The sequence below is a fragment of the Pelmatolapia mariae genome, unplaced genomic scaffold (genome assembly GCF_036321145.2).
Source record: "Pelmatolapia mariae isolate MD_Pm_ZW unplaced genomic scaffold, Pm_UMD_F_2 NODE_ptg000821l+_length_21032_cov_1, whole genome shotgun sequence".
NCBI lineage: Eukaryota > Metazoa > Chordata > Actinopteri > Cichliformes > Cichlidae > Pelmatolapia > Pelmatolapia mariae.
The window spans coordinates 5,270-21,032 of NW_027052498.1; the positions used below are offsets into that span (position 1 = coordinate 5,270).

A 15,763-nucleotide genomic window follows, 5' to 3' on the forward strand; every position below is an offset into this window, starting at 1 on the left:
TTAAAAAAAAAGAAATGTGAGTTAAATGGTGTTGATGTGCTAATTCCAGGACTGTGAGGCCATAGACACTGCGCAATAATATGCAAGCAATTATAGCCCATAAACGAGAAACATGACACAGACACTGTCTGTCTGTGGAAGGGCAGAAGTGTGGCCGTGGATTTAGCTCACTGGTTTGCGTGACTCACAGGCCACAATGTCTTTCGCTGGGGCCCGGTTTCAAATCTGCCTTTGACCATTTCCTGTTTGTTGTTAGGACGATTTCCTGCCTACTCTAAACACAATGCTACCAAAATATACATGTTATGAATATGCAAGCTAGTCTACATATGGAAAAGACTTACCTCAGAGAATTCACACAAAGTTATTTACTATTAGAGTCTATCTAATAGTTAGTCTATCTAACTAAGTGTGTGTAATAATTAGTCTGCCGGTTACATGAAAACATACCAGGTACACTAACTATGGCCGACAAGGAGACGGACAGCTTTGCCTATAAAAGTGATTAAATACAGAGCTAAATAACAAAAATACAACTTAGGGTTTCAGCATTTAAAAATGTGCTTTTAACATAAGACACAGACTATATTTTATCTCAGACCGATTTCCATTTAAGGAGCCAGTACATCCCCTCACTCACACAGGTTTTTGTTTTTACACACCTGTTTAAACTCGTGCACTTGACCAGCACGGCTGTTACACACAAGGTCACACATGAGTGAAATCTGCAAACAATGATCACCTACTTGACCTCTGACCGCATTGGTACAAGTGCGAGCTGGGTTATGATTTATCTGTTGTCCAAGTATAAATATCACTTAGTCTTAAAACATTGTTACCAGGTTAGATAATGTGGGTTGTTTTGAGCATTTGACATAACGCCACTGCTTGTTACTCCGCACAGTAAACCAGAGCTTTCTTACAGCCTAACATTATAAGATGCCATCAAATGATTGACAGGAAATAGTTTTTTAAAAAAGATGCTAAAAGTCAGTTTCTCTGCACATAGTGAGGACCTAAAACCACGTTCCCCTGCTCTGAATGAGGTGATGATGATGGTGGATGATAACCCAAACACAGCAGGGTGGGTAGGGGGGTTCATGCATGTCCATATATTGATTTAAAAACTGAGAAAGCTACAGGTCTCGGTCAAAAAAGCTGCAGTGATGAGATGCTAAACCACTTTACACTTGATTCTTCTGTTATTGGAGAAATATGACCAGTAAGTAAGCTTTAAAAATGCTGGTGGTTTGATCCCCCATTTCCTGAGCTAACCACATCTCGTAACACCTCTAAGAGTGACGTAGTTCTCCTTACACTCATTGGTTAATGCTCGACACCTGTGCATTATTATTTTAGAATATTCGATTTTTAAAGTGAGATAGTGATGTTTTTTGTTTGTTTTTTTTAAAAACACCAAATCTAATTTTGTTTTGATCTTGGTTCAAATGCTTCCGCATAAAAAAAGGAAATCATACAGGGATGCTGGGTTTGCTTCTCAGCTACTGCTGAGCTTGAGTTGGTTTTCAGCCAGGAGGACAGACACATGGCTGGGGAATTCTCAGCAACAACAACCGCAGGCCTTCTACAGCATCGGCACCTTTCGCATTAAGATCTTTAGTCTCTCACCCACATAAGTAACGCTTGTCATCTCGTGTGCATATGCCTGTGTAAAGACAGGAAGGGGTTCATCTGTTTGCACTTCACTTGTATACACACCGGCAGACGACTCCTGACATAAAAGCAAATACTGGCTTTCCTGTAAGGCACCTGCCCTTGAAGAGCCGTACTGCAGAAGTGAAACTGAATTAGCAAAGTTTGTTATGAATACAACAGAAATAGGAAGCTTGTTTGGCGGCAAGATGGGTAAAAATATTGCAGTGATGGGATTTTTTTTTCTTTTTAAGTGCTACTAAAAGTCAGTGTTGCTGTACGTGCTGAAAATCACAAAGAGGGCGAGACATAGTCTGGAGAAAATGGACTTTATTGGCAGAAAAAAGCAGTATAGTTACAGCCTATACAGGCTCCCACTTTGTTACACGTTCGCTACGGTAGAGAAATAAATGATAGAAAACTTAAAACATGGTACACAGACGATGTTACATTCACTGCAGTTCCAGGTGGCTGATAACAGTAAAGAGCAGAGTATTGTTAGGAAAGCTTTGTGTGTTCGAGCCGGTTTCTAAGGCAAAAAGGTTTTACAGTCTTGATATTTGTGTGTCTGTTGATCAACGAGCAAACTGAACATGCAGAAAGGCGTTAAGAACAAACATCACGCTGTTCTCTACATTTAAACACCAAGTGTAAAAATCTGTCCTTTAAAGACACATCAGTTTCCTGTTAACTGGCTCCCTGACTTAAAGTTGCATTGATATCGTTGTATTTATGGTTAATTACCAAGAATCAAAAGAGCATAAATTAATGTATTAACAGATTAAACACTGAGGGTTTACATAATGAAGGCTTGGATACAAAGGAAAGGGTGCATTTCAAAGCCCCCTTCACACTTCAGACAAATGTAGAACTGTGACTTTTCCGACTCGCATGACATTTTTATGTCTCACAGAACAAAAGTGCAGCTCAAAATTTAAATGCCTTGAGTCACAATGTCATAAATAAATGACAGGAAAAAAAGCAGGGGGATTAAAGAAGACACCAAAACCAGTTTCTGAGGCTGTAAATGCATCTCATAAATTAAAAAAGGGCACTGATGTGTGTCAGAGGAATAATGCCAAAAAAGTCCGGGAGGACTTGGCATACGTGACGAGATGTTCAGAAGACTGAAGAAACGCAGAAAGAGCGAGGGCGTTTAGAAACCCAGGGGGTGAGCAGCAAACACTCCTCCGTTCTCCACGACCGCTGCAGAGATGGCCCGCATGTTGCTGAAGAGCTTTCTGGACTCGCTGGAGTGGAGAGACTTGATCTCGTGCATGACCCTGTCGTGAGCCTGGGGAACGGAGAGAGGAGGAGAGTGATGATGCCAAACCGAGTTATGGCATCAGAACACCACAGAGGTAAAGTATGGACTTATTTCCTCAGCCAAGGAGAGCTTATGTTTTTATTCACAGTGCCATTGTCCTCTGTAAACAAGACAGGTCAAAACATTTGACTGAATTTCTGATTAAACTTTGTAGGAGTGTAGCGCGGGGTTGTGGCTAATGCTCCTTTAGACCTTGGCTTACATCCACCAAGGTGTCCAAAGTCAACTCAATGACCTATTAGTCACAACTGACAAAAAGCGTTATAACGTAGAAACTATAATTATTACCAGTAACGCTGTATAAAGATTTAAAACATCATGTCATTTTCGACCTCAGATCTCACCTTGAAGGTCAACAGATTCCTCTGAAGGTCAAAGTGATAATAATGCTTTATAGAGCTTTATTTTTAGTCCAGTTACTCAACATTGAATACCTATAATGTTTATATACAAATACAGTATTATTCCCTTAAAGGTAAATATTGCTCAGAGGGTGAGTGCCTTGGTTTGCGCTCTCCGAGTGCTTCTGGTTTATATTTAAAACTTGTGTCTTCACTCTCTCTTTAATCATATATCCCACTACTTACCACAGCGGCACTACCTAAGATTGCTAGCCACGGCTCAGCTCATTAAAAACACCGAACATCCTCCTTACATAGCAGCACGTGTTTGTGTCTGGCTCTGCGGAGGATCTTACCTCGGTACACCAGGTCTCACACAGCAACTTCTCATGCTGAGCTGATGTGTGGCCTTCACTCAGAGCTCGTGACGCCCTGCAGAAAGAGGCCGAGAAAAAAAGACGTTCACAAGAAACGTCGCTTTGGGCTGCGTAGGAGTTTGTTTGTGGAATAAAAGAAGACCTTAGTTTAGAAGGTGGGTGGGAGCGTGCAGAAAGAGCGCAACGGGGACAGATAGAAAGGATGGTGTGGTTAGTGGAAAAAAAAAAAGAACGAAGACTTAAATCTGTTGTTTGCACTTTTGCATACCTTGACAGGACAACCACCATGGCGTAGATGTCAATGGCGCAGTCTGCGACTCTCTTGAGAATAAACTGTTCATCTGAAAAATGAAAGCACACAAGTTTAGATAAGTTAGAAAAAAAACAAACATTTGTTAATAAAATGCCAAGATGTCATTTCTAAACTGTCAGATATAACTCATAATATAGTCAAGTTCAAATCTTCCAGGTGAGCTGAAACACCCGCAGTCACACACACACACACACACACACACACACACACACACACACACACACACACTCTCACCGATGATCTTCTTGCCATGTTTGATCAGCAGCTCCTCGATAACTCCTCCAAACTGCTCAATGGCTTTAACTGTCTGGAAAGCAGAAACAACAAAAAGTGCAGAGCGTTAAGAAACACGCAGACTGTAGCAGAAAGCAGAAAATGAAGGCAACGCACGAGGAAATGTTCCATTAGTAAACAAAGGGTCCTTAAAACTGCCAGGCACCCATTCAGTCAGCCTGGGCCAGCCCCTTAGATGGGTTTTTCTCATAAATAACAGTTGATCGATACAAATAATAAGAAAAATAACACACCAGTTCTCCACTGTGTGCCAGCTCAGGATGCACCGTCCCCTGCAGCGTCAGACCTGTGCTCAAACCTGCCTTCCTGTGAAGAACAGAGGACCGCGTTACACAACACACAACAAAAAGTCATTCTCAGCAACACCGACAGCATCGTTCAGCCATCCGTCCGAGTCTACGATGGATCTGTTGATCCCAAACAGCAACCTCGAGGTTCCAGGTTTAAGCCAAAAATTGCTCAGTCTAAAGGCCAGCCCTCAAAGACTCCCATGATGCAGTGCACATGGATGTTTTTTAAAAGCTAAAAATTAAAAGCTAGGTGTGTGACAGCACCTGTGCTGGCACGCTGACACTTTGGTCAATTCTGTTGTTTTAAATGTGCTATAAAAATTAATTTGTCCTGTTAATAATAATAATAATATGCTGTCTGATATACAGCCTATCAAAGAGGTTTGTACTCCAGTTTTCGTGAGTAAAATGTAGTCATGCATTGTCAATGCCTGGTTGGAATAGCCAGCGACAAAGTCCCAAAATTCCCAAATGGTGAAGTCACGATGGCTAAGACCATCTTTTATATACAGTGTGTGGGAAGCTGTACAGTTAACCATGTTTAAATTAAATACAGAACAAAAATAAGCCAAACAGCTGGTCAAACTGACTGAAACCTGCAGCTGAGGCTCTATACAGAGGTTATGACAAGTTTATGCTATAAATGCTATCAAATAAATGCACCGCGTCTAAAAGTCTCTCTATGATGCGTTCAGTGGTTGACTGTTTGTTTTTAGCCATTCATTATATTAATTGCACAACCAGCGCAATGCAGCACCACACAACACCTTTGTGTGCTACTGTTGCTATGAAAAGGCCCGAATGTATAAGCAAGACTACAGACCCTGACGTGCAAGCAGCTTTCAGTGTCTCCTAGAATTGGGCAGGCGGAGTAGAGAGGATAAATGATCTGCACCGCAGTTATATGAGCCTGTATGCCTGAGCTATAAAAGCACTCACACAGCCTCTGAGAGCGTTAAGTAAACGGTTAAAAGGAAGTCTTAATCAAATTAACACAAAGAGAGGAGGAAGCCACACTTTTCTGCCTCCTGCTTGTGCTGCGAGTACACAAGTGTAAGAAAATCATTTTCACATCACTGCTTTTCTCGGAAAGAGGAAGAGTGCATAAAAATGTCTCCATTTCCATTAATCTGATGGCATAACTGCTGTATCTGTCGACATCAGCCTGGAAGCTGTATCACTTCTTCAGGTCACGTTCTATTTTTTGCAAGGGGCGACCCCTGATTGCACACCCACTGCCTTCCAGACATACAGAAAGGAAAAACAGTGTTGCAGAAGCTAAACCAACCTTTTGGCTCTCTTGGTGATTTCTCCTGCGAGCACGCCGGCGTTGCTGATGGGGCTCTTCAGGGCCTTCTGCAGGCTCTTCAGCTGGTTTCCAGCATTCTGCAGGGAAGCACATGCAAGCTGCTGAGCGAAGTGCTAAACATAGTCAGGAGGAGCCAGGGTTTATCTGGATTGCTCAATCTGTAGTCATATGCAACATGTTAAGAACCAGTACTTCCTGATAGAGAGTGAGGAGAAGTGAAGTGCAGAAAACGTGGATGTGATACAGAACTCAAATGTGAAATGTGTAGAGGAAGTTGCTTCTTATCACAGAATTTCAGCATTTTATACAGCAAGCAGAATCCACTTCCTCTGTACTTTCACAAAGCACACACACACACACACACACACACACAGAGGAAATTTCTGTGTTACCTGGAAGCCATTCAGAGCCACAAAGAGCCTCAGGATGTCGTTTGTGCCCTCAAAGATTCTGAAAATTCTCAAATCCCTCATCACTCTCTCCATTCCAGCGTCCTGCAGAAACAAACACAAATAAAGAACATGATGGGCTCCATTGCTTTTCAGCTCCACCTCAATAAAGCACTAAAAATAACAACTAACCAACTAAGTGTAATTTGCCCAGATCACCTAAATTATGTCTACTAGGAGACAAAGGAGAGGTGCCACAATTAAATAAACACCAGTTTAGAGTGTTAAGTACTGCATTGGTAACATGTGCCCGTATCATTTTGGAACACTGGAAGGACTCCCATATGCCAACGCTTAAAATGTGGAAAGAAAGAATGATTGGGAACGCTGCTTGTGAAAAGATGTTGGGAAAGTTACATCATGTGGCTGCAGCTGAACTGTGGGACAACTTTTGCACCTACATGTTTACCTGACTTGGACATTTGAGCCTAATGCAACGGATGTTAAAACCTTACTGTTTTTGTTTTGTTTGTTTTTTTGTTTGTTTGCTTCTTGTTTTTGGTTGTTGCATTTTTGTATTTGTTGTTATAAAATGCAAAATCTAATAAATACTTGAATTATTAAAAAAAAAAGAAGAACTAACTAAGCAACTAAAAGCCCTAATAAGACAGAAGGAATGCAAATATTGTACATTTTCCGAGGTTAGCGCTCTTGACTCTTAATTCTTTCCCATCTCATGTCCATTTAACGCCCTGAAATAAGGTAATGAAAATGCACCGTTAAAGAGGAATAGAGGCTTTTGCACCCCTTCTGAATTCTGTATGTGGAAACCAGTGTGCATATTTTAAGTGGCACAGAAATGAAAATGTACACCAGCACACTTTTGACTTGGTTTCCTTGCTGAAGTGAAACCCTGAGTCAAAACGCACAGAGCGAGCAGAACCGCTAAAAGCCTGCTGCATTCGTCCCCCCCGCTGCTGTGCAACTAATTCCACTATCAACTGGCACGTAACACAAAGGAAGTGGAATTATTTTAAGCAGCTTTAGATCAGACCAATCCAATCGTAACTCAATTATACAAGTACTCAGAGTGTAAATCATTGTTTACAGTGGCTGAACTAAGCTTTTTGTTTTTTAAAAGTCATAGTACATTGTCCTCCATGACTGAGCACACTTTCCACTGAACTAAAAACAAAACAAAGCAGCAAACTTATTTTTTTTCTCTTCTGTGCTGTCTGGTTTATTTTAAGCAGCACAAAACTGTTTACACAGCTCCACCACGCCCCCGTATCTTCAGCTGGTTGTTTCCAGTCTATTCTAGTGAACTTCTAGCTCGATATCTTTTTTTCACTCGAATGTGGTCTCAGTATTTTCTGAGTGTGTATGCCGCCTCGTCTGTTGCAACTACATGACTCAATACCGCAACAGCAAGGCGAGCACCTGCCACTATACAGTGCAAAGGCTTCTGAGAAGTCTTAGCCACACCTGTGCATCTTTAATGGATAACAACAAAGGTCTGTTGCCCAATTACATCATTACTTCTGTTTAAAACTATAAACAGATAGAGGCCATTAGCTCACCATCACCATCATCATCACAACAAAAACTGAAGCGTTCTCCTGCCGATGGTTACGTGGACAGAAACACACAGTAAACAGAGCGGGAAAACGATTTTATCTTCCAGCGCATAAAACGAGGAAATGCGGATCCTTTAGGTGCATCCTTGTTTGAGTGCTTGCCACACCTGTCAAAGTTTCGCCAACGTTTACTGACAGCCGTGTTTGAGATAAAAACAAAAAACAAACAGAAGTGCAGCCAAAAGATGAGCGCAACTATCAGGAAACTGCGCATGTGACCACAGTCAGCATACATCCAAAAACAATCTACACACATTCCCAGTGTTGATACTGCTGATGTTTACTGCTCCCCTACATGTTGTAGGAGCCTTTGTTTTTGTGGCTGCGCAAAACAAAACAAACAAACAACAACAACAACAAAAAAAAGCGATGTCTTTAGGAGTACTCGTTGTGAAATAACCCCGGCGGTCTCAGTTCAAGTTAAACTCACTTCATTCCTACTGTATAGAAACCCAGACATTCATGGATAGTTTAGACCAGAGCAGGACAAAAGGAAAATTACCCAGGTTTCACTGATACATCATGCAAAGATAAGAGCCCGACCAGTACAGGATCTTTAAGCACCACCCTTAAAAACTGATTTGAAGTTGAGTCCGATGCTGATATTTGATTGCAAACATGTAAAAACATCATGTGAATATTATAAGCCAATAATTTCTTTCTTTCAAACACACCACATCACAAACAGTGTAGCAGTTACTTCCGCCAAGCAGGTTATGTTTTTGGTAGCGTGCTTGTCATTCTGAATTCGAATAAAACTTTGTAGGGGTGTAGAGCGGGGTCATGTTAATACATTAAAATTTGGCTTTCGTCGTCAAAGAGTTTTAACGCGGAGCCGGAGTCTGTTTACACACCGCAAAGAGCGAAGAGGCGGAGCCATTACCGAAACAGTGATCTCAGATTGAGCGAAGGAAAACAGTGCTGTTCCTGTAATCACCATTAAAACCTTTACTGGGTAAATGTGAGCAGGAGTCCTTAATCAAACCACCTGATCAACAAACTCCGACGTGAAGAAAAGCAAACTTTGTAGCTGCTCCATCCACCGCCGCTTGTTTTACAAAGAGAAAAATCTGCAGTAAGCCCCCAGAAGTAAGGCTACATTAAAATCTGCAGATGAGCTGTTCACTTGGTCTGACAGCACGTTTGAATTATGCAACTTACTGAAGGCTGACGGCAGCTGTACATTAATGCGATAACTGAAGCAAGCAGGGGTGAGTCTAAAGGGGGGCATGAGGTGTACTACACCATATATATTTCATCCCCTTTGTAACACTTTTCAGATTAAAAATCAAATAATAAAAAATATTGTCTCAAAAAAATCTGTTAATATTTAAAAATCTGAAAATTAAAGCTTTTTCTTGACCTGATGGATTTTAGGTTGGACAGTGAATTATTGTTAATATTAATTAACATCTACACCTTCATAACATGTTGTTTTTCAGCAGCAGAAAAACATTGCATCGAAGCACAAGGCAAACTTCATAATGTTGATATTTTCAATTCCCTTTATTGCAGCCACCACATCCCTCTTTTAAAAGCTTACAGCTGCCTAGTTAGAAATACACTGAATAGTATAATATTATATAATAAGCTCAAGTTATTTCCAAATCAATGCCTATTATCCATTACCTACTACCTAATGTTTGTGTAACCAATGTGAACATCCGTGTGAACAATGTGAACTAGTACAGCAGCAAATAGCTTAAGTCGTCCAACAACGTCGACCTGACAATGAACTGTTCAGCTACTTGTAACCACTAACTGTGAAAGGGATAAGAACAGCGATTACTCTTAAATGCACACACTTCCATTTCTGCAGGCTAATGAGCAAGCTATCAATCACGTCTTCTGTGAAACCTTACACTGACACCACATCAAGCCCCATCATTAGGGTTTTTTTAAAAAAATATTTATTTTTGCCCTTTTGGGATAGAATAATGAAAAACTGAGAGGAAAGTCCGGAGACAGAGCAACAACAGTGGCAGCAGATGGCCGCCCCTACCTGAGCTGGCTTCTGCTGGAGCCTTCTTCCTGTTAAAAGGGAGTTTTTCTTTCCCACTGTCACCAACTGCTTGCTTATAGTGGGTTGGTTGTCTAAGCAGCTTGGAAAGCGTCTTGACTTCTTTAAATTGCTTGAAGACGTTTCATCTCTCATCCAAGAAGCTTCTTCAGTTCTAGGGTCAAATGGTGGAGAGTCCCAAATTTAAGTGGGAGTGTCCCCCCCAAGAGGGACAATGGACCCCATAATGATCCTCTACCTAATCACACGAGCCAAGGTGTGAAAAGGGGTGTAGGTCACAATCAGCCAAGGTTTCAGGTGAGCTCATTGTGAAACCTAGCCCCACCCTATCATGTGATTTCCCAAGGTCAAATGGCCCCGAATGTGAGTGGGTGTTAAGGCGTTAGGGGGTCCATGACTGAGAACCTTCACAGACCTAGTGGATTGGTTGATTGTTCGAGTTTGATTCTATTAATGGAGTGTCATTACTTTACAATATAAAGTGAATGCTGTTGTGATTTGGTGCTATATAAAAAGTGACTATACACAAGGTATAAATTCTGAGTATTGAGAAATTCCTGTTTTGTCTACTGTTTCAGCTGCTTTCAGCAGGATGTTAAACTCTAACTTAAAAAACACAAACTTTACATTTTGTCAAATACATTTGTCCCCGTGTTACCTGGTTTGTAACTAACAGGATGTGGACTGAGGACTCACCTTCATGAAACCCATGCCGCCCATAACCTGAATGCCCTCGTCTGTCACAAACCATGCTGCTTCCTGTCTCAATTACACAAAGAAACACAGACATGTAAAAGACGTTTAGCACTCCTAAACACACTATCACATTTCATCTCACATCAGTTAGGAGACATATGCTTCCTCTATTTACCATCCTTCTGTCTTCCACAGAAAAAGGAACCTCATGAAGATTATGAAATAAGTGCCACGTTCCCCACTAATGTGTGCTAACAGAAAAATTGAAGCCAAACATCCTTAAAGGCTTTGTGGTTACCGCAGAAGCTGAAATAAAAGGCTTGCACTACAAACATTAAAGTGGACAAAATTTCTTACAGAGGCAAATATCTTGCTGATGGCAGCTTCGATCTGGAAGTCGGTTGCTCCGCCGTCCATGTTTCCACTGACCATGTAGGCCATGGACTGAGAAAACACACAGAAGTAATGGTACCATGAGTTTGACACCTTTCTCATAAAGACAATCAAAACTGAATTTAATTTGAATTCGTCACATTAAAAAAAAAGGCATCTCAGCACATTCTCTGTGTTAAATAAAGCCCAGTGAGCTGACAAGCAGATTATGCTGACTGACAGTAAAACAGGAAATCAACCACGATGTCAAGATAACAGCAAACCATTAATCAGCAAGGTTCTTCTCAGAACCGGCACCACACGGCTCAGCGCGGCACCAGGTGAGGTAGCGTTACAGATTCGTGTTGTGTTGTCTGACCTCTGCGACGTACTGCAGCATAGTCATGCGAGCCACCTTCTCCTGGATGACTCCGTAGTTGTGAATCTTGTTCCCAAACTGGGTTCTGTTGGCTGCATGGTCCACCTGACGAAAAGTGGAAAAGCACAGGCCGCTATCAGACCACAATTCATTATTTTAAGTCAAGAAGTCGACTCAAACCACGAGATATGAGGAAACAAGATTTTGCAAGTGTTTTTTTTTTTTGTTTTTTTTTTAGCAATGGTGCCCTGAAATGCTGTTGCTATCTAGCTGTTTTTTTTTGTATGAGAAGAGGAAGTTTGGTGGAGCTGCCGGTCACCACAAAAAGAAGCATGATCAGTATTGTGGTGAGGTGCAAAACTGGTGGCAATGTGTCAAAACGAGACGTGAAAACAAACAACCGAGCTGAAAAGAACCGTGCTTTCTTTAAAAACTTCACACGTTGAGATTAGTGTTGAATTAGGTCGCAAGCGCTCACTGAAGGCAGTTTATGGCTGCATGACATTAAACAGTGAAAAAATGAACTTCTCTTTATCAGCATGTGAGACAGTCATTTCTCTAAGTGCATGAGAACCGGCTCCCTGTGCCTCCTGTGCATGAGATTCTCCCTCAGTAAAAACGCTGAGGGGGCAGGAATTCCCCCCGCATTAACTTTTCACAGTTTTCTCTCCAGCCGACGCAACTGCTCAAACAAAACAACCACGTTTTTCCCCCCCGGGCGAGAAATCCCTTCAGTCACAGCAATAAAATATGCTTACTGTAGCTTAGCTACAGTTAAGCTGCAGAGCTGATTTGTGAATCTCATTTACTATAAGCGCAGTAACACTGACTTTGAAGTAAATTTCTCTTCATGTTTTCAGCAGGTACATGTGGACACTGGCTTAATATTAATGTATTTTTCTAGTAGTCAAACATTTGCAACTGAAGAAGAGGTCCACGGTCACCTACATATCAGTGCTGATATGTCAGTAAACAGTGGTTTTCTGTTGTGTCACATCAGTTATGCACTTGGTAAAAGACAAGTGTTGTAAACAAGTGAAAGAGTTATGAGTAGCAGTATGCTTTAGTCTACCTAAATCTAATAATAATAATAATAATACCACATCAGCTACTGGCCAGATAAATTTGTGTTTTTTATATCAGCATCTGCACAAATTTTTTTCCATCAAAAAATATGATCATAATGATCAAAGTGCACGTACGTCTCCACTTACCTCATCTCCTCCTTAACAGGCGGGCCAATCTGAATGAAACTTTGCATCTCCACACACGATGTTTTTAAAAAAATATTTATTCCAATTTGATTGATTTATGTGTTCAACATCCTCCTGCGAATGCGATGTTACGTTCTCTGTTTGTCTCATTTGCCTCATTAAATATTTATAGTCCAACTCTGCTTTTATCATCGTTCATGAGAAGCTGCGCCTCATCTTCCTTGACCTATGGCCTCATTAAACGCTTTCAGTAAGCCGTTACGTTCTCAGCTGTTCGTTTTGAGTCACGGCAGGATGTTCATTTAGTCAGTTATTTTTGTATTTATATTAAAGGAGACAATAAAGCAGGACACGACTGGATGTGACTGTCAAGTTGCTACTGAATAAGTCTGCGTTGTCTTGATTTCTCAGTCGCTCAAACATTTAGTTTTTAAATGCCGAGACAGCCAAAACGGTCAGGCTTCAAAAGAGGACTCCATTAACCAGTGTGTGTTGTCACTGTGTCTTATGACCATCTACTGGTAGCAATTCAAACTGTTTTAATAAACATAACATTGATTTTAAGTAATTTAAGTTAAAAAAAAAATCTGACAGAGCTGCAGATCTGCTTTACTACTCAAAAAAGCTGAATCCTCTCAGTAGACAGAGCCGAACGGAGGCCTTCAGCACATTTAAGCGCAGCAAGAAGCAGAAAGAGGCCACAAAGAGAAGGGGAATTTCCCACTAACCCACAACGAAGAACAAAGCAAAACGAAATGAGTTGCAACACAGACAATATTGGTTACAGATAAGAAACAATGCAGCAAGTGGGAAACCTGACAGCACATATAGAAACTAAACCATAAGTAAAAGCCATAGGCTTCGAGAGAAGAGCTCCACCGGTGCGCTTCACCCACTTCCCTTCTTTTCTACACCTAAGGAGCCTGGAGGGGATTCACTCACAGCTTTGGCGATGACACTCTTCATGGTGCCGGAGAGGGCGGCCGCCATGCCAAAGCGGCCGTTGTTCAGGATGTTCATTGCCACCTTGAATCCGCCTCCGATTTCGCCCAGCACGCACTCGGCCGGCACTCGCACGTTATCAAAGTAGACCTCAGCCGTGTTGGAAGCCTTGATGCCCATTTTCTTCTCCGGAGGGCCACTGCGAGAGAGAAGTAAGGTTTATGATGATGGGAAGGAAGAAATAAAAAGTTTCATCCACAACAAAAAGAAAGGGTTTAGTGGCAAACAGTCTGCTAAGTTAAGAAAAGGAGCGCTCACCTTGTCACTCCTCCAAAGCTCCTCTCCACAATGAACGCCGTGATCTTGTCCTTCATCTCCCCAGTCTTGGGGTCCTTCATGGGCGTCTTGGCGAATACAGTGAAGATCTCAGCCAAACCTCCATTGCTGAGGAGACAAGGTTATTTAGAATGGAGTGGCCATTACTGTGTCGCTGGATGCACTGTGTAATTCTGCCCCCTTGTGGTGAAAGCACAAAAAAGCTTCAGCTGTCAAACAGTCAAGCTTTACTTGAAGATTACTTTTCAAATACGTCAACTCTAAAAACAGGAGTTTTAAAAGGACTAAACGCTGATTTAGACACTAATAAAATACAAGTTTTTTTTTTAAATGCTACAAGTAAGCATAAAATTAAAGCTCCCCTCAAGACGGTTAAACTACTTATTCATATTTTATCCATGTATGACGCCAGTCAGCTGTTGCTTCTAAGCAATCACGCAGCATCTCGCTATTAATGACAGACAGTAGCACGTACTCCCTAGTCTTCGTGTAACAGGAAGTTGTACTCGAGCGAGAGAAAGTGAGACAGGTGTCGGCTGCACTAACCACTGCGGTTGTGCATTGCTTTGATGGGAGAAAGCGAGTGGTTGTTCAGAGGGTACACAGTCTTATAACCACCAGAACAGACTTGTGTATAGTGCACAGTGCAAAGTGTCTCAGCTCAGCAACATTTTGAAAACCATTTAAGCATATACAGAAGAATGGATCTAAAGCTCTTAAACATATGCAGTAACTATGGAGAGAACGTTTCACCCTCCTCAGCAGACTGTGCTGTGGTTTGTCCGGTTTTCTATTTTTAGGTTTGTCATCAAGTCGGACTGTTTTTTAGTAAATTAGTCACCAAGAACTTCCTTGGAGTCCTCACCTGATCCAGATCTTGCTTCCATTGAGGGTGAAATACTTTCCGCAGGGCGACTGAACAGCACTGGTTTTGATAGAGGCGGCATCAGAACCGCTGGCTGGTTCAGTCAGGCAGTAGGCGGCTATCTTCTCGCCTGGAGTAACACACAAACACACACACAGTGTCACTGTCAAAGCAAAAATTTACAACAGAAATGACTAAGCTTTTCTTTCACATGAAAGTTAGACTTTTCTAGCACAGTGTGTTCCTCCAACATTATTGTTTATATTTTCTTTTTTAGCTTTCAATAATAAAGAGATAGAACGTCTCCAGTCTTCTACAGAGCTACAGTTTACCTTAAAATCCAGATGCCGATGCTGGTATTCTTACCTGAGGCGAGCTTTGGCAGATATTTTTCCTTCTGAGCTTTATTCCCATAAAGCAAAATTCCCTTGAAACCAATGGACTGGTGTGCACCCAAAGTGATGCCGACCCCCAAATCATGACTGCCAACTATCTCAACCAGCCGGGCGTACTGTTGGATGGATAATTTCCGTTAAACTTTTTTAAACCATTGCCATCTTGTTAATATCATAATTAAGTCAAGCAAGCTGTACCTGAGTATTTGAGAGGCCAATGCCACCCAGGTCAGCTGGCACCTGCATACCAAAGGCACCCATCTCCTTCAGGCCCTCCATGGTCTGATCCTCCACTTTCTCCAAGACATCATTCTTGACTGGATCATTTACCTCCTGTCCACAGGGAGCAGAAACATGGAGGGGGAATCGGTGAGTGGAGGGTTTGGGGGTGTATAGGAGCAGTGAGCGTGAGGTCAGACTAAGATTTTCAATTACCTCAAAAAATTTGCTGCATGGCCCCACGAGCTCTCGAAGGAACTGCTCCTGCTCTTCATTGAGGGCTGCGGCACAGAGAAACCATTACACTGACAACAGTTTTTCAGTTTAACAAAGCCAATCAGCAAGAAGCTGGCTTTATTTTTATTTTAAATCAGGTAAGAACATAAATACATCCT

At 41.6% G+C, this 15,763-nt stretch overlaps 1 protein-coding gene across 1 annotated transcript; it reads right to left on the reverse strand.

The window, feature by feature from the left end:
• Positions 1-1,966: 1,966 nt before the first annotated feature.
• LOC134623669 (very long-chain specific acyl-CoA dehydrogenase, mitochondrial-like) lies at positions 1,967-15,689 on the reverse strand. The gene is made up of 16 exons (XM_063468699.1): positions 15,585-15,689; positions 15,348-15,482; positions 15,121-15,265; positions 14,755-14,884; positions 13,872-13,997; positions 13,554-13,752; positions 11,398-11,502; positions 11,004-11,090; positions 10,647-10,709; positions 6,297-6,398; positions 5,884-5,981; positions 4,539-4,611; positions 4,246-4,318; positions 3,967-4,039; positions 3,678-3,753; positions 1,967-2,947 (listed from the first exon to the last, which is right to left on the reverse strand). Exons 2-16 carry the CDS (start codon positions 15,426-15,428, stop codon positions 2,810-2,812), a joined length of 1,569 nt encoding a protein of 522 aa, XP_063324769.1. The 5' UTR covers positions 15,429-15,482; positions 15,585-15,689; the 3' UTR covers positions 1,967-2,809.
• Between the last annotated feature and the right edge of the window lie 74 nt (positions 15,690-15,763).